Source organism: Hydra viridissima, unplaced genomic scaffold (genome assembly GCF_058129835.1).
Source record: "Hydra viridissima isolate aposymbiotic clone 2 unplaced genomic scaffold, HvirCarnegie_v1 scaffold_4, whole genome shotgun sequence".
In the NCBI taxonomy this organism is placed as follows: Eukaryota; Metazoa; Cnidaria; class Hydrozoa; order Anthoathecata; family Hydridae; genus Hydra; species Hydra viridissima.
The window spans coordinates 13,811,924-13,832,170 of NW_028324303.1; the positions used below are offsets into that span (position 1 = coordinate 13,811,924).

General features: G+C 30.8%; 3 protein-coding genes and 1 pseudogene across 3 annotated transcripts in view; 2 read left to right on the forward strand and 2 right to left on the reverse strand.

The window, feature by feature from the left end:
* Nucleotides 1-1,773: 1,773 nt before the first annotated feature.
* Nucleotides 1,774-3,783, forward strand: LOC149890016 (uncharacterized). The gene has a single exon (XM_090085485.1). It carries the CDS (start codon nt 1,774-1,776, stop codon nt 3,715-3,717), a length of 1,944 nt encoding a protein of 647 aa, XP_089941611.1. The 3' UTR covers nt 3,718-3,783.
* An 8,785-nt stretch (nt 3,784-12,568) lies between these two features.
* LOC145185901 (zinc finger MYM-type protein 1-like) lies at nt 12,569-14,350 on the reverse strand. Its single transcript, XM_090085459.1, has one exon. The coding sequence runs from the start codon at nt 14,296-14,298 to the stop codon at nt 12,862-12,864; it is 1,437 nt and encodes a 478-aa protein (XP_089941585.1). The 5' UTR covers nt 14,299-14,350; the 3' UTR covers nt 12,569-12,861.
* A 141-nt stretch (nt 14,351-14,491) lies between these two features.
* On the reverse strand, nt 14,492-15,868 carry LOC145191967 (zinc finger MYM-type protein 5-like; annotated as a pseudogene).
* A 2,946-nt stretch (nt 15,869-18,814) lies between these two features.
* The window catches only part of LOC145183197 (uncharacterized), a 55,978-nt gene continuing 54,545 nt past the window's right edge, over nt 18,815-20,247 (forward strand). The window contains exon 1 of the mRNA XM_090085676.1: nt 18,815-18,924. The gene's annotated coding sequence lies outside the window, so the exon portion shown is untranslated. The remainder of the gene's footprint in view (nt 18,925-20,247) is intronic.

Here is a 20,247-nt window from a genome sequence, read left to right on the forward strand (position 1 = left end):
TTGTTTGTTTAATATTAGTCAAGAAAAAGTATTTGTTTGGTTGTGCAGAAATCTCAAATTTCAAATAGTTAGCATTTGTTATATAATTTATGTACCTTTTAGTTCTGAACTACCCAACGCTGTGTGCTAGAAGGTTAACAACACAACAGCATGGTAGGCAGCTGATTTTATTTTTAAGATAAAATATTTTTTAGGCATTAGTTTATCAGATAGGCTCTACAAAATTATAAATGCTGCATGAACTATTAGCTGAGCGCTGTGATTACACACAACTCAGAGGTTCCTTCTAGAGTTATTATATATATATATATATATATATATATATATATATATATATATATATATATATATATATATCGTCGGGGATAGTGCAAATCCGCGTAACTAGCATTGGATAATACCGCGTATCTGACAAATGTAGCCAATTTGAGATTTCATGGGCAATGCATGCAGGATTCTAATTGACATCCGCCAATATTGAGCTTACTTTCATTTGACCTATAGAATGCAGGTTATTGCCCAAGAACAATACTGCGTATCTGGAGTCAGTAAATGTCAGTATCAAGTATGTGATCGGTTATCATCTTGAGCGTATCTGTATTATTGTTGTTATTTTGACGTGTTGTTAAATTCGGTTTATAATTGAAAATAATCAACACTAAATCAGGTAAGTTTTGGTTTTATTATCTATATACAAATGTAATAAACAAAAAAATTTTTTTTTTGTTTGTTTACTATTTTTGTAAAACTCTTTTTACAAAAAAAAAAAAAACAACGCTTCTTTTAAATAAAGTTGCCTCATTAAGTTTTAGGGCAAAGTGACCTAATAATGGCCGGGTCTTATTAAGAGCCAAATTTGGGTCAGCTTTTGTTACATTTATTTACTTGGCGGGACATTTACCTAGTTGATTAATATTATTTCGTGTTTCTTTGATATATCTATGTTTTATTTGAGCTTTTGTAAATTTTTCTATTAGTCTTGATTTTGTAGAAATCTTATTTTTGTCAAGGTTAGTAGAAGTAAATATTTTATACCGGCGGTACTCATTTTTGTTTTTTTCAACCAACTTTGAGACGCATTTAACGAAGTATTCCTTCGTGTACGGCTTTATGATATATTTTGATCTGTTTTGTTAGTTTATTATGTTTATGTAAACTGTTTTATTTGTCAACACACGAAAGGAAGAAGCATAAATGTAGCCCAAACTCAAAGATCTCAAATAGTCTCATTAATAGCCACTCGTTTGACCAAATAAGAGCCGTGGCTCTTATATGGTACTAACGTGGCTAATATTAGGATCTTAGTGTAATTTATACTGTATAAACACTATAAAGTAAAATTGATTTCCATTTTATTTCAAATGCATCAGCTGTTTATATAAACATAAGATATAGGCTAGTACTGATGTAACATTAATTTAGTATATAGCTAGTAAATATATAAAATAGTAACTTATCTATACAATACATGTATATACTTTATATACTTATATATATATATATATATATATATATATATATATATATATATATATATATATATATATATATATATATAATCATTTTTAAGTCTTACACTATATTTTAAAGCTTGTATATTATTTCTTTAAGTTGATTTTAATCATGGAAAGCACAAAAAGGAACAAGAAAATAAAAAATAAAACTGCCTCTAGTTTTAACTCAAAGTTTACCCAGAAAGTGAAAAAGATTAAGAGATTTCAGTGGTCTAGTGTTGATATGAGAAATGCAATTGCAGCTGTTGAAAATAGTTTAATGTCACAACGAGAAGCTGCATTACAATTCAATGTTCCCCGGACAACTCTTGGTAAATATTTTAGAGGAGATTCAGTTCTTGGTGTTAGACCTGGACCTTGTCCAATATTATCTAGCAATTTAGAGAACAAGTTAGTTGAATATGCAGCAACAAGGGCTACACTTGGATTTGGATTTGGAAAAAGACAATTTAAAAAATATGCTTCTGATTTAGCCATGAAACACAATTTAAAGTTTAAACATTCAACTCCTTCAGAAAAATGGTGGCGCTCATTCAATAAGCGACATAAAAATTTAGCTTTGCGAAAGCCTGAAGGTACTTCATCAGTTCGCCATCAATACATGTCTGTTCCAAAAGTAGCAAAATATTTCTATTCACTTCATGAAGTTTTGCAGGAGACTCATGCACTTTTAAAGCCATCTTTGATTTGGAATATGGATGAGTCCGGGTTACAGATGGACTTTAAACCTCCAAAAATAATTGCAAAAAGAGGTACAAAACACCTTCAATCTCTTACTACAGGAAAACGTGAAACCATAACCATTATTGCTGCTATAAACGCTGCAGGTGGTTTAGTGCCTCCACATTTAATAGCAAAAGGTAAAACGATTAGGTCTCTTCAATCTTTTAATACTACAGATGCACCTTCAGGCTCAAATTGGAGTTTTAGTGAGACAGGTTGGACAAAGCAAGGGATTGCTTATCTTTGGTTCACCAATTCTTTCTTGCCTAACATAGGCAGAGATAGGCCACAAGTTCTCATAGTTGATGGTCACGATTCTCATAACTCAGTTGAATTATTGTCTGTTGCAATTGAAAATAATATTCATATTGTGGAAATGCCAGCACATTGTTCGTATTGGCTCCAGCCTCTAGATCGAACAGTATTTGGTCCTCTTAAAACATATTACAATCAAATCTGTCATGAATTGATAAATGAATATCCTGGAGTTACTGTTGACAAGCCTAATTTTTGTGGTCTTTTCAAGAAAGCCTGGGACCAAGCCCTCACAGCTGATAACATTATTTCAGGGTTTCAATCATGTGGCATATATCCATACAATCCATCTGCTATTCCAAGCACAGCTTACTTGCCTAATTCTGTCTATTCCATACAACAGCTGCTTGATGAAAATGATCTGCTTGAATCAAGTTTGCAACCTATCAAAACTGACACTAGAATAACAACATCAGAAAGTTTAATAGAAGTGGGAGTTGATTTTGAAATAGAATCAAGCACAAACAAATCTGAAAATACGTCTGAATATAAAAAAACATATAACACTGATTTGGTAAACCTTTACAATAATACTGCTTCTTTGGTTTGGGATACTTATTTAACACATGAGCAGTTTACAACTTTCAACTTCTGTATCCAGAATAGTTATGACATTCCAGATCCTTTGTATAAAGTATATAAAGAATTCAAACTGAAAAAGAGTTCATGCATAAAGGATGTTTTTGACATAGATATTCCAGTGTCAAATGAAAACACAGATCTTCCTATTCCAATTCTAAACGAAACCATTGTTCAGTCAAATTCTATGCCAAATGAAATCACAGGCCAGCCTTGTTATTTGACCAATGAAACCCCCTCTCATTATAATCAGATGCCAAATGAAGCTATTGTTCAGCCTATTCTGACACCAATTCAGTCTTGTACAAAGGGTTCTGCTAATGATAGTGACAATGATATTTTGCCTTATCCAAAGATATATACTATCAAGTCAAAAGAAAATCGAAGAAAGGTTCAAAAATATTTTGTATTAACTTCACAAGAAGCTATGCAATCGAAATTGAATAATGAGGAAAAGAAAAAAAATAAAGTCAAAGCAACTGAAGAAAAAAGATTAAAAAAGAAAAAAGAACAAGAACAACAGAAGAAAGAGACACAAAAATTATCTAAAAAAGCTAATTTAGTTCAAGAGATTAGTAGCAATTAAAAAGTTTCTCAACTGATTTTTTTATTTCCTATTTGATACACTAGCTAGATTCGAATAACAAATAAACACTCCGTTAAAGTACTGCTATAAACCAAGAAAAAAATATTTTTTAGCAAAACAGTATATTTTACTATACTCTTTTTACTAAAAAAATTTTTTCTTAGTATCTGGTAGTTCCTAGTTCATTATTAGGCTATAATCGTCTGATAAAATAATACTTTTTGATATATAAGTATTCTTAGATATGTCAGTTATAGGTTATGTAGGTGGCTCATAATAGGTACCATTTCTCAATTTGCTGGCTACTATTTGGTCTACCCGGCCATTAATTGGTACAAAATTGAAATCTCTGTTTAAATACATTTTTCTCTGAATGAAGCATATTTTAGTACTAACTAGGACTTTTTTTAGGTAAAGCCGTTTGTCACCAATGTAACAGTGAAAAAATAACAGCTCCGTTAGATTAAGGCATTCTTCACGGCTATCAATAAGAAATTTATGGCCATTAATTGGGCACTTTGCCCTATCGTTTTTTTTTAAAAACCAAAAATGCGCGATCACGTTTTTATAAAGAGAAAAAGGTTTGTTTACATTTTTTTGTCGATTAATAACACTTTTTTTAAATTTATTTTTACTATCTATATAATTGCAGATCTATACCTCATGTATAGGATTAGTTTTCCTACTTCTAAATTGAATATGATGGGAGTCTATTAGTTTTATTAATATTAGCATTTTAAATGAAATTAGCATTTTAAAAAATTTTTATATTTTTGTTGTAAGGTGAACATTTTGTATGTTTATGTTTATATAAATGCATTTCTTATTTAAAAATATCACCAAAATATATATATCAGTATGAATATTTTTCTATTTTTATGTAGCTAATTTTTTTTAGATGACTGACAATTTACCATATGTTTTTGCGGAGTTTTGACTTTTCAGTAGATGATTCTGTTGCTGATCCAAAGAACAATTTAATCTCTGAAATAACAAATGTTAAACAGATAGCTTTCATTCAATCAATAGACAGCAATAACGATTTTTTTCATGAAAGAAATTTGGAACCTGAAGTAGCAGTTGAATCTAGGGAAAGGAAACGAAAAGCAGAACAGATGTCTTCAAAAAGATTTAGGAATAAGAACTTGAGAATGCTAGGTCATGAATACATAGGTTTTAGAAAGAGTGAGGAAAATTTTTTACAAGATACAGTAAGACCTGCGCGAAAACTTGGAGAGGCATGTAAGTCAAATAAATGCTTACAAATTAATGTGATTGACTGCAAAAAGTTTAAAGAAAGTGTAAGATTAGATATTTTTAAAAAATTTTGGGAGATGAGCTGGATAGCCAAGAAAATCTTTGTTTTATCTTTAGTTGATAAAAAATCGACTAAAAGAAAAACTACTGAAAGGGCTAATACAAGGCGAAGTATTACAAAAGTCAATTATTTAAAATTAAATAACAACAAAATGAGAGTATGTTTAAAGACGTTTTTAGGAACGTTGGGTATTAAAGAGTGCACAGTTAGGTACTGGCTAGGAGAAAAATATAAAAGGGATACAACAACAAAACGTAATGATACTGCATGGGCTTGCCACTCATTGAAAGAGTAGGTACAAATATTTTTAAGAGCCATCCCTAAATTACCTTCTCACTACTGCAGAAAGGATAGTAAAAAATTGTATCTAGAACCCTTAATTCTGTCTAAACGTGAACTCTATCGTCTCTATGTTAAAAATGCTACAAAAAATGGACAGAGAGTGGCTTCCAGAAAACTATTTGAAGATGTTTTGAAAAATGAAAATGTTGCTTTGTTTCAACCAAAGAAAGATGCAAGCAATCTATGTTGTTCATATAAAACAGGAAATATTACAGAGCAAGAGTATCAACAACATGTATCACATGTTGTTGATACTCTTGCTCTGTAATATTTCTTATATAACTTACGCTTCATTCTTTGTTGATTATTTAAATAAAATCATTGATGAATCCCCAAAAGATGTCATAATTTTTGCTGATGGATGTACATCACAAAATAGAAATGCCATTGTTTCGAACGCACTTCTGCAATTGGCAATGCAAAAAAAAGTAGTCATCACACAAAAATTTTTAGAAAAGGGTCATACTCAAATGGAGGTAGATTCAGTTCATTCGGTAATAAAAAGAAAGTTAAAACACCTTGAAATATTTTTACCTAGTCAATACTCTTTAGTTACCAAAGAAGCTAGATGCAATCCATCTCCATATGAGGTAGCAATGGTAGACCATACATTTTTTAAAGATTATAGTATTAAAAGCTACCTTATTTATGATACAATCCGTCCTGGAAGAGGTACTGGAGCAAAATGTGTGGTTGATATCAGAGTTCTAAAATACAATCCCAATGGTACAATAGATTTCAAACTAAGTTAAGATGAACAATCTAAACAATTACCACAAAGACCAAAAAGAGTTCAAGCAGTGATTCCTCCACAACACTTTACTGATATTGCCAATCTCAAAACAAAATATGATCATTTACAACAGTTAAAAAGTGTTATATATATATATATATATATTGGTATTATTCTGTTAAACTATAACTACGATGACAGTTGTTATTTTTTTAGTAGTTGAAATAGTTCTTATACTTTTTTAATGTTTTTTATAATTTTAATGTTAATGAGTAACATTCTTGTTAGTTTAAATCATAAAGATGTATTTTTGTTAGAAAGCTGAAGATGTTCTTTTATCGTTACGAGTTTATTTCGTGATATTATTCCTAAAACTTGCTCTATTGTTTCTAATAAGGTAATTAAAAAGTCTTTACAGGTTAAGTAAAATGTAAGATTAAACCAAACTGTTATTGAAATATTGTTGTACTATCAATGTTTATATTTTGAAGAGATTTCAGAGTATATATATATATATATATATATATATATATATATATATAGAGAGAGAGAGAGAGAGAGAGAGAGAGAGAGAGAGAGAGATAGATAGATATATATATATATATATATATATATATATATATATATATATATATATATATATATATATACACACGCATACAAAATATTTTTAACAATTCATAAATGTATGTATATGTATATATACTAGGGTAGCTTTTACCATTTTTTTCGAATATCAAATTTGGTAATGTTGCAGTTACTGTAACTAGGGTATAACAGCAACTCCACCAAATTTCGGGAATACTGCATTAAAAATGGCTTACGGATTTCAAAAATATTTGGAATTTCAATCTTTGAAATTTTAAATTCTAAATCAGTATCTCGTTTTAAAATATCTCGTTTTAAATATATAATGCAACCAATAAAAATGTTTGTTAAGTCACAGCAGCCAATCAAATTTATTGCATCTGGCGATTGTTTAATGTATAAACAGATAAATATAAAATAGTAAACAAAAACTTCAACAAGAATTACAAATATTATCAACAATAACAAAATGCCAAAAATTATAGTTACACCTATTACACGAAAAACAAGTGGAAAAAAGTATGGTGGTGGTCCATCTGAATTATTAATGACGGAGCCAAGTACTTACAGACAGGTTATTTAATACTACTACTATCTTATTCATGTAAAGCCAACTGCAGATACCATAGAAGTTACTGAGCAAATTAAAAATAATTTAAAACCAATATGGACTGCAGTGAATCCAAATCTACCTCTAATAACAAATCTCTTGCTAGAAAGGTAAAGGATCTTCGCATTCTAGTGAAAAACCTTAATCGCAAGCATGGTAGAGCAAGTACCAAACGAAATCTTGATGCAAATTTGGATAAGCTTTACGATATTTTTGCTTGTTCTTGCTCATTGGATGTGCTACCTTGCAGTGATAGAAAATTATCATGCAATGAAGCCCTCAAAACGCGAAAGTACCTCTTGAAGATAGAGTTTATCTTCGAGATCAGAAGCAGAAAACTGGTCCAAAAGGAGCTTATCAACTTTCTTCAGTTGATAAAGTAGCTTTCAAAAGAAACAAGAGAATTGATAATGAGCCACAAAAACTCAAAGGGTAGTTAATCAAGCAGAATCTCTCATACAACAATATCATCTGAAGAAGCTAGTTGTTCAACTGAAACTGAGGTAAACTTATTGTAACTTTATTGATATATTTTAAGTACACGCAAATTTTAAATGCTGAAATTTCTTTCAGGAAGAAGCTGAATGGGAACCAATAAAGAAATTTCCTGGAGACTACAACTTAATTAAACTTCCCAGGTTTGCTATGGAATTAGTCAAAAATGAGTGTTCGTCAAACTTAGGTGCAGCTCTTGCAAATGCTTTACTAAATGGCATTAAACAAATTTTGAGAAAAGATGTTGATATCAATCACATCTTGATTGACAAGTGCAAATTAGATAGGGCTAAAGCACAAGTAAAGATAGTTAGTGAAGGTAAAGATTTAGAAAAAAAAAAAAAATTAATTTGCCTTGGTGTAGATAGAAAACTTAATCAGACCACTCGAACTTCTTGCATAATAAACTCACGTAAAGGGGAATTCTTAAAATATATATTCAATCTGAACATCACCCCACATTTGCTTATGAAGATGGAAAATCTACTGGAACCTATTTAACTCATAGAACAACTCCTATAATTGGCGCAACTGGTTTAGTACTTGCAAAAGAGACGTTCAGTGTTCTACAAGTATTTAACAGTGTTGAAAATATTCAGGCAGTTCTTGTTAATACTGCTACCAATACTGGCCCAATAAGTGGTTTAGTGGTGAAACTTGAAGAGTTGTTAAGACGAAACGTCATTGGGTGCGCGCTACATTAAAACTAACTTTCTTTAAGAGCGCTTTTTAAAAAACTAGATGGTGTAACAACTGGACCAGTAAGCTTTGGTGGCCTTCTTGGTAAAAGATGTGCTGAGAATATTCAGGATTCACATCAAGTTTTGTTTGAATCTGTCACAAATCCTATAGTTGATGGGTATATTCCAAAAGAAGTTCTGAAAGACCTTAGTAGTGACAAAGACTTTTATTTGAGTATTGCAAAGGAGTAGGGTCTGGTAAAGTTGCTGATAAATGAGCTGCTTATAAAATTGGTCCAATTAACCATGCAAGGTGGTTAACTCTAGCTATTCGCATTCTCTATTTATATACAAGAGACAATCAACCAAACCAGTCTTTAAAAAAACTAGTCTACTTTATTATTCAATTTTATGCTCCAGCATGGTTTGAAATAAGGACACCATCCATCCATCATCTGCTATCGTTCGACCAAGTATTCTCCCATTTAATGATGTGATACATATTGTGAAGCAGAACATTAAAAATAACGCATTCAGTCAAAGACCTGAAAACATTCTCTATGCCATGATTAAAGATGATGACAACAAGATCATAGTTCATGGTTTTCAATCAATACTGACTCTTAGACAAAGGTGTTTTTTCAAATTATTTGATTGACTTAGTAACTAAATGAACTTGACTAGTTTTCAAAATGAATTGAAAAAAACTCTAATGCCAATTACTGGTATGAGTTGATAGACCTCACTGCTCCAGACGTTAAGAACCTCCTACTACGCAACATTTTACAATTCAAGAAATTCAATACTTCATAGACAATTCTGTTAAGCCAGATGTTCCGGACTTCCCATCTCACTCCCTGAATGTAGAGCGAACTGTTAAACTAGTATTGGAAGCATCCCATTACGTTAACGGGTTTGAGAACCGGCACAGCTGCATCAAGACAAACTTGCTTAGCAGAAAGATGCATCAAGCATTTATTTCAAAAGGATATTATTCCCATTCATATGGTGATGTTTTTGAATAAATTCCAAAAATTACTAAATTAGATAAACAACCTTTTATGAATTTAGAATCATAAATTATAAAAAAGGTGTTTAGAAAACTTTTTAAGATATTCTCACAGTTGAAAGTTTTAATTTCCGCTTATCGCGCTTTTTATAGCGTTTTTCGTAAAATCGCAATAATCTTCAAAATCAAATCCGCAAACCATTTTCATCGAAAATCGCTGAAATTTTTTGAAGTATCTCATTTCAACTACCTCCAACAAACATAAACAGATAGGAAGCACTGTTAACGCTTCTCTTGCGTAACGGGCATTTCAAAAAAACTTTACTCCTCTCAAATACATTATATAACTTTTATTTTTTAAACAGCCATTTTTTATTTGAAATATGCACAAACGAAGAACTTGACTCAGTTGAAATATGTATCCAATAGACATAAAACAGCGTCTTCTTTATTTTTATGAACTATTTTAAATAAAAATCCTTTTAAATATAGAAAAATAAATATGTTACAAGTATAATTCTCATTTTGTTGTTAACTAAAAGCTTGATGTAAACTAAAAAATGCGACTAGAAACTGATTGGATAAGTTTATATTTTATACTTTTTTTCGCGCTTATTGTGGAACAAACAGTAAAATCAGTAAATATCCTATGAACGGCGAAGTATCCAATGAACGGTGTGAACAAAAGAGGAGACTAAACCCGTTTAAAATCTCTTTAAATATATTAACTTTGTCATAACGGTCAATATTATTTCAATAAAACGTCTTTTCTCAAAAAATCTTCTTGACAACAGTTTGTCAGAATAAAGATGGAAGGTTCCTATTTTTAAGAAAAAGAAGGCGCTTTTGCAGCAAAGCTGAATTTATCATAGATTTGCGTTCATCATGCGATTCTGCGATACCAAGTATGTGGAAGCTATCAAGACCTTCCTCTGCCAAGAAGGCCAAAAATACAGCAATGAGAGTAGAGTAGTTTATTGTTGGAACCAGCAAAGGAAATTAATAATTCGAAGCACCAGAATTTATTTTTTTAATGATAATTATAAAAAAATAAACTTAAAAAAATACTAGAACGGACTTTTACTGTGAAAAGACAATAGAAGACTTTAAATAAGTTCTTTGAGGTGAAAAATCAAAGTTCAAAACGACAAAGAGATCTTACCAGAGTGCGTGGCGTGCTTATAGTAAAGCATGAAGGGGGCTCTGTATGGTTAGAGGTGATTTCCCCAACTCTGGAGTTGTAGATTTAGATAAAATAAATGGCTTGATGAAAAAAATGAATAAAAGAGCATTATTGAACAAAATGCTCTTCCAGGAATAATGGCTTCCAGTAAACGCACTAAAGATGATTCTAACATTACAAGCTAAAAAGTAACTAACGTTTGACTTGTTGGAAAATATCTGTTTCGCTCAAAACTGCATCCATCAAAGAAAGAAGCTTACTTTTTCTATTTTAAGAATTTCAATAACCAAACCTTTTGGAAAGCATGCCATTTTAACTACAGAGAGAGTTATGACAGTAGGGGTAAAAGCAAGCATACCAATATATATATATATATATATATATATATATATATATATATATATATATATATATATATATATATAATATGCTTTCTTTTTTTAGTTGGGGCATAACCGCATATAGAGGCATAACCGTTTTTCAACATTTCCCTTTCAAAAATGTTTCCTAATATGGCAAAAAGCATACCATGCGTCGGTAAATCAGTTTCCTTCATTTCGATTATGTCAAAAAGAACGCCTGTTGCTTTTCCGGAAAGTTGTACATAATAATATCTATTTTGATAAAAATGTTACATTTGCATCATATTTTCCCAGACCTTTTTTTTGAGGATTAAGAACTATTTGATTTTAGTGTGAAACATATTTGCTATCAGCACTATTTCATCAAGTAAAAACCGTTTTTGACATCGGCATAACTTAATGAGCAACCAATGATACTGCATTCTTTCTAAAAACTGTCCTCTAGGGCAGAACCGCATAGACGGACAGGAGGCACAATCACGTACTTTCGATATTTGTCATAGTTAGATAATTATGAATGACAATAATCACAATCGTCACATTTGAATGCTTCATGTAAAAACTTAAATAGAAATAGTATTGTTTTGAAATGTCGGAAATAAGATTTCGTATTTTTTTATTTAATTTTTATAAATGAGTTTTTAATTAAAATTCAAAAATAAGAGTATAAATCGATATCATTTTATATTAAATATAATAAGATATCGATTTTTACTGTTCGCAATATATAATAACATATATTACATTACACAATATATAATAATCATCAGATATACACAAATATAATATTTATGTATATCTGGTGATTATCATATATTGTAGGTATATAATTATGCATTTCCTAATTTCAATATATATATATATATATATATATATATATATATATATATATATATATATATATATATATATATATATATATATAAATATATATATATATACAGTAGCGTGCAAAAGTTTAGAAACACCTACTTTTTTTTCAGTTTTTAAAGCATAACTTTTCACACACTTTCTCAAATAACCTGAAATTTTTACCGAATGTGCTCTATATTATAACAATTCAAAATCCATCTAACAAAATTTTTAAAACTCACCGGTCAATTAATTTTTATTGTTTTTTTGAAAAGGCTTCCATGCAAAAGTTTAGAAACAGTATAATAACCCGCAATTATATCAGGTTTTTGTAAACAAAAGCGTTATAAAAAGTAAAATTTTTTCTGAAATTTATTATTTGAATTAACTTGAGATATTTCAAAAGCAATGAAGTATAACTAATTGAGAAATTATTTGTGAAGTTTTATAATTCAATTACGCAGTGATGATTTAAAAGCATGGGAAAGGCTAAGAAAGTTTCAGATGAAATAAAGAAATTAATTATAAAAGCAGTGGGGAAAAAAATGACTTACAAAAGGACTTCTGAACTTTACGTTTCTAAACCAGGAATATGTCACATTATGAAAAGGTTTCGTCAGCGCCAGGCCCGCCGTGAGCCTTTGCGGCGCCCACGGTCAAACTTTCCCAAGCGCCCTACTGAAAGTGAAAGCTGATCTAATGATCCATAATTCAATACATATAATAAGCCATTTGATAACAAATCAAAGAGAATAAAAGAATATAGAATTTTTTAATTTTAATTAATGAACATTTGAACAGTTTATTTCTAGATAATTGCAATGGTCTTTTGACTTGGTTATACACTCATACATAAAATGATAAAGTCGACACTAGAACATGGTAGAAACAGACCAAAGACAATCATTAAACACTATTGGATGTTAAGAGCAAAAATTTGTCTAGAATACAACAGCTATTGTTGTTTCAACTTCAGAGGAAATTGATCTTTCGAGCTTTACTCATGGCGAATTTGGAAATCACTTCACCGTAGCACAACTTTTTGGCAAGATCATGCTCAATGGAAATAACCAGAAGATTCGTGAGTCGTTCTTGGCTCATTGCAGACCTTAAAGCTGTCTTAACTAGAGCAAGCTTACTAAAAGATCTCTCGCCTTCCGCAACAGAAACAGAGATGGTGTTGAAGATGCGCAGCAAAATGCAGACTGATTCGAAGAGCGGCTGAAGACCTTTCTGGTATATTCCATTCAATAACGTCATGGAAGTGAGAGATTCTTTTGGACCAAAAAGATTGGATCGCTTCAGAGCATCGAGGTGGCGGACCTCTTCAATAAGTTTCTCTTCCTCAACATCGGTCGCGTAGATTTGTGCCAAGACCTTGCATTTCTCCTCCAATTGGATAGGTACTTCAACACTTTCTTCTGATTCTTCTTCATATGACATAACAAGAGATTTCAATGACCACAAGAACGAAAACATATTTGTCGTCTTCTCAGCAGCTTGGAATCTATCGCTGACCTGCTGAATAAGAGTATCAAGAGCGGTATTGAATACGCTCACCTCAAACTCTTTTGCTTCGTCTTCATGGAAATGAGCGGTGTTCCTCACCTCTTCGTGAAAGGTCTTCCTTTTTTTCGTCCTCTTCTTCACAAATTCTGATTGGAAACCAAAAGAAGCAAGACCAGATGCTATCAAACGTGCCTCATTAAGGATGCTGGTCCAAGATGATCTCAGTCGATTTAGATCTTCAATAAGTGTCTTAATGAGTTTCATCTCGTCGTCCAAGGAGATATTTTCTGATTGGAGTGCAAGGCTCACGTAGTTGATTGATTGAAGAGTTTTATACCAAAAGGTTGTCATTACGATGAACTCGAATGAATGAACCCACTTCTCCAGAGATTTTACTTCATTCAATTGATCAGCTGTTAGATCAAAATCGCGGAGCTTTTTCAAAGATTCGAGGATTTCCCTGGATCGCTTGACTAACGGCTTCACGGCCTCGATTCGCGCACTCCATCTGGTTTGCGACGTTTGATGAAGGGACAAACCAGTGGTTTCAATCAAGACTTTCCACCGACTAGGGCTTCCACTGAAAAGATTGTAAAGTGACTGGACTCGGTCAAAGTAGTTCTTGACTTCAACCGAAGATTCAGCAGAATGAACACCAGCAAGGTTGAGACTATGAGCGCTGCATGGCATATAGAGAGCTTGAGTATTTTTTTGCAGTATAATTGCCTGTACTCCTTTGTATATACCGGACATGTTCGCTCCATTGTCATATCCTTGACCTCTGCAGTTTTTGAGATCGATTTCATTTTGTTCTAAGACGTCCATAATAAGCTTGGCAATGTCAGCACCTATCTTTTTTCTAGATTCTCGACCCTCAGAAAGCGCTCCTTCACGGTCCATCTTTTGTCAGTACCAAAGTATACAAAGCGGAGAACAAAGGTGATTTGCTCGGTGTGAGAGACGTCCGGAGTCCTGTCCACAAGAATGGAATAGTAGATGGCCATATGAGCTTCGTTGATGATGGCACCGTGAACAATTCCTCCGCACTCTTTGATGAATTCATTTTGAGTGCTCCAGCCCAAGTAATGGGCATTCATTTTGTTACCTTCTTGTTGGCAGCGGGAAACTTCTTCTAAGTGTAGTTGGAGAGTCTTGTTGTGCTTGGCCAAGAGCTCTAGGGTAGCTAGAAAGTTGCCATTGTCGTCTTCTCCAATCATTTTTGATGAACCTAAAAATTATAATAATAAGACAGATTTATTTAAAACAATAAAGAAGCATTTGTTTTATTTTATGATGATTCTATGATGATTTTATATTATGATTTATGAATATTATAACATATTTATTTAAAAGAATAAAGAAGGATTTGTTTTATTTAATGATTTCCAAAATATCTAGTTAATCTTATAAATATAAGCTAAATAGATTTAAAGATAGTCGGTATCACAATAGAATAATTGTAAATAGATTTACCTCTGAAACTAAGGTTTCGTGACGCTAAAAAAAGAGTAACATCTAAGATGCATCGTAGAATTTCACGCCACCTGGCTGCTTCATTTCTTATCGAGTTTTCAAGAGCTGCATCTATTCCGCTTTGAATTTCTAAGCTTTCTAGCGCCGTTTTCCATTCTATGTAAAAGTTTCGATGCTGGGCGTTATTCTGGTGACTTTTGACTTTCTCATGTAGCTTGTGCCAGTTGCAGCTTATTCCATCATTCCATCTTAGAAGGTGTGACTGGTGTCCGATCCCAAAAGATTGTTTGCTTCCAAACAGAGAACACGGAAAGCAAATAAATGATTTCTTAGATACACTCCAGACCAGCCAATCTCGGCATGTCTTCTCCCCGTTGAGAGAAGTTTCGTAGAAAATTGATTCAGGAACCTTTTTCTTATTAGAATCTTTCGGGAAAGCTGAAGGATTTCGAGGAAGCCCCTGTAGAAGCACAGAATCTCTTTCCACTTTGGAAAGATGTGCTGCCCACAAAGCAGGATCATTGGAAGGAATGGTAGCGATGGATTCTTCTGTTGGCAACACCTGAGAATAAATTTTAAAAAATCTTATTTTATTAGCTTAAAAGTTTATTAATATCACTTCTTTTAAAGAGGTAGAACTTACCAAAATATTCTCTTCATTCACAGCTACCATTCCGATTTTTGATAGGGGATCTCCCGAGCTTTCAGAAATGTCAGTGACATCGTTTTCAGTTCCAACCTATAAAAATAAGTTAAAAATTTATATAACATTGAATAAATGGGAAAATATCCTTTCACGGGGAAAACTATTTACTACTTGAAACGATTGACTTGGCAGGAAAGAGTTTGAAGCAGTAGGACTTTCATCTTCTCCTTTTTTTGTAACTGTAATACCACAGTCTTGAAGAATGCGTTTGTTCTTTTCCTCATTCGCAGTTCTTTGAGCAGCATTCTTTCTTACTTGACAACCAGAATCTTTCTTTTTAAAACCAGACATGTTTAAATTCTTTTTGAAACAGCATCCGCTCATAAGCAAAGAACTGTTTGAATTTCTTCTTGATTGGGTCTATCAGACTATCACATCGATATCACGTGTTTCAAAATTGTTTCAAATTTGAGAGATTTTAAAAATTAGAGAAATAAATTTAATAAAATTGTTTTAATATTTTATATCAATATCAAACTACTTGGATTTAATCTAATCTCTTTTTTTAATAAAGTAAAAAATCTCCGTTTTTAATTGAATGAAAATCTCCGTGCACTAAAGTTATTTTAAACATTTACTTCAGCGGGCTGTTAAATTAATCATTAGTATTCACTTTATTTGCGAGTTTCCGCTATATAAAAAGAATCGCTTTATTTAAAACTAATGTTTTGAAAGTTTCAAAACATTAGTTTTAAATACAATAAAAAAAGTAATTAATGCTTTAAAACTAAGAAATTAGCATTACTTTCAAATTGAAAGTAATGCTAATTTCTTTGTTTTAAAGCATTAATTTCTTTTTTTATTTAAAAAGTCCAATTATGAAGCACTTCATTACAAAGTTGAAAATTTAAACTAAAAAAAATTGACCGGCCAAAAAAAGCAATTGAACGTCTATTATATGTTTTAGCTGGTCAAATTGACCGGCTGCTTTTGCTTTCTTATTTTCCACGCTGCTTCCCAGTACTTCATCTTTTTTTTAAATAAACATGAAAAAAAAAAATATTTATATTCGGCTTCGTGCGCCCCTGTCGACCTGGCGCCCGGGGCAAACAACCCAGTAGACCCCCCCCTCACGGCGGTTAGTCAAATACTAACTTTTTTTAGTGAAACTATTTTATTAAAAAATTGTAAATTTTGAAAGTTTTAGTCAAAATTTCAGCTTTTTAGAAATAAATAATAATCCAAATTCAGCTGTTTCAAAACTTTCGCACGGTAGCCTTTTCAAAAAAAACAATAAAAATTAATTGATCGGTGAGTTTTAAAACTTTTGTGAAATGGATTTTGAATTGTTATAATATAGAGCACATTCGGTAAAAAGTTCAGGTTATTTGAGAAAGTTTGTGAAAAGTTATGCGTTAAAAAACTGGAAAAAAATAGGTGTTTCTAAACTTTTGCACGCTACTGTATATATATATATATATATTATATATATATATATATATATATATATATATATATATATATATATATATATATATATATATATATATATCACTATAGGGGCACAATCGTTTTTTTCACTAAGTCTAATTTTTGTGTTACAACATTTTCAAAATCCGTTTTATTTTTTTCTTAATTGCAGCAATTTAAAGCTTAATGATGTGGTTATCGACATACACTTTAAAAAACGCAAACCATATTTATTTTCATACTCCATTAATCTTAACGTTACGGGGGCTGTTATGCCCCCACTTCCCCTACATACATACATACATACATACATACATACATACATACATACATACATACACACATACATACATACATACATACATACATACATACATACATACATACATACATACATACATACATACATACATACATACATACATACATACATACATACATACATACATACATACATACATACATACATACATACATACATACATACATACATACATACATACATACATACATACATACATACATACATACATACATACATACATACATACATACATACATACATACATACATACATACATACATACATACATACATACATACATACATACATACATACATACATACATACATACATACATACATACATACATACATACATACATACACCAAATACTGAAATAAATCATATATTTGAATAAACCATATACTGAAATAATAGGGGAACCAAGAATCTCTGCGTCACATGATGGATGGAATGAATTACGCATATTTGCGAACATTAGTCTTTTTATACAAAAATGTATTGTGTTCAACAAAAGCTTTCAATAAATTTGACAGCTTTCAGTTTTGTTGACTTTTCTCAAAGTTTCAAAACAAATCTAGTAACAGTGGTAAAGATTGCGCAAATTAAGAATATTGTTACTGAAAAAACAATCACCAGCTCAAAAACACTTTTATATTGTTTAACAATAACCTTCTCTTTTTTTCTAAATCTTTCTGGTTCTGCAATTTCATTCTTTTTCTATTTCCATGTAATTTATGAAATTATTGAAACATATTGATCTATATCATCATGGTTACTTTATGATAGAAGTCATTCCGGAATTTTGTTTACTCAGAAAGTAAACATCTTTTCACATCTATTTAGCTTAGTAATTAAATATCGTACTTACTGCAGTTTTTATTTGCATTTTTTATTACTATTACTGCGAAACCTTTATAACCAACTTGTTACATCCAGATAAAACTATTAAACCAACTAAAATCAAGTTCTCTAACATTTTAAATAAGTTTATTGATTCTTTTTTACAGTCACTGTGTTATCGCACACATTCCTGCTGCAAAATTACTTTAGAAATTAACTTATTACACTAAATCTATAAAACAATGTTACTTAAACTGCACTCTCATACATTAATTCTCAAGTTTAATTATAAACTGGATTTTTTCCGAAAAATAAAATTTTAATGAAAGTTTAAAATGATAGCTCTAAACCAAAATACTGTCTTTCTTGAGGAGCTCTCAGTGTAGGCGATGCATAACTTTATTTCTAGGAACTGATATTTCTGAGAATAAATAGAGACGATCGAGTTATATTAAAATAAGCTGAGTGTTTCGTTATCACTTTAAAAATTGTGTTTATGTAATTATACAACTTGGAAATAATTTTTAAATCAATTATTTTCATAAGAGTTTTTAAATGTACGGAAATACAAATTTAGCTAAAATATTTAAATATATAGAAAAAAAATCACTAATCATACATTAAAGATGCAGACACCCGTGCGGTAAAAGCGCTTTTGAAGAAAAATTTGTCATTATAGTATTTCATTTTACACCCATAACCTTTTAAACGCTTTATACTGTAACAAATTCGAAAACCCTTAAACAGTCATCTTGTTTATTTCCTTAAGTTGTTGCTGTTTCTCTAAAAGGTATTTTATTTCACTTATGATTTTTTTTTACATCAATAATAGAATATATAATATAGAATATAGAATAATTTTTTCTCGATTCTTGTATCTTAAGAAAATATCTTTATTCAAGTTTTCTAGTTAATTGAATAAATTTTAAACTGGAATGAAAATCAAATGTCCCTTAAAACGTTTTTCCTTTATACAAATAACTCTCAGTTTGCTGCTCTCTATTTGTCTATGTAGCATTTATTTAATTTGCTTTAGCTAAATTAACTTGTGGCTCACAGAACAGAAAACTTTTTTGCTTAATAAGTTAAAAGATAGAAGGAAACAAATGAACAAACTGCAAATTTATGGTATAAAGTTAGAGAAGTTCACGCGTTTTTGAAATGATTCAAACTTCATAAGCATTTTCAAAACTTTTTAAAATATGAACTTGTTTTTGTTGTTAATATAGATCTATATTCACATTCCAAATTTGGCATGACTTAGATTCATGCAATCAAATTCAAAGTCGATGCAGATTACTTTTTGTTAATGAACAGTTTATTCTTTTATGTCTTTGATTGTTTCAAGGCAACACCAAAAATAGTCCGATTTTTTTATTGATTTCTATTATGTAAATATACTTTGGCTTTACATCTGCTTAAACAGCTATTTTTAAAAGTCAAAACCAGTTTTATAAAACCAAAGTCCAAGGGCATGAAAGCCTTCAAAATTAAACTCTTCAGCTTCGTTTATTCTTTGATTTTTGTAAATTCTGATGAATAATCATGTGAGAGTGCTCCTGATATTTCATGAGGGTAAAAAAACATTTCATGATAGATATTTCCATCTAGCTCTTGTTAAATAAATTTTTTCAATTCTAATCTTCTTCAGTCTTTATAAATAAACCATATGTAACCTAAATTATAACTAAAACTAAATATAAACTAAAAATAAAGTTGATCTCTTCACCATATTGCAAAAAGATAGCACTAAAAAATAGCACTGCAAAAACTTAGAACTGAAACTAATATACACAAATTATTACCACTTTAATATTTAAAGAGACTTTAAGAACTATGGTACTGGAGAGCACAATACTAACAATAAGGGTGAAGACAGGAAAGAAACCATATGGTGATGAATAAAGAGATAACACTTATGCAAAAGGTGATATCTCTTTTAGTTAAGCATAGGAACAGAGAAGAACATCACTTAAAATTTCTTCCAAACTCTATAGAAAGTTACAAGAAAAATGGCTACAGTACATTTTCAGCATTACTCCATTCACACTCTCTAACTAGCAGTTCATAATGGATTAAGAAAGCTCACTATTACAGATCTAATTGCCAAAGC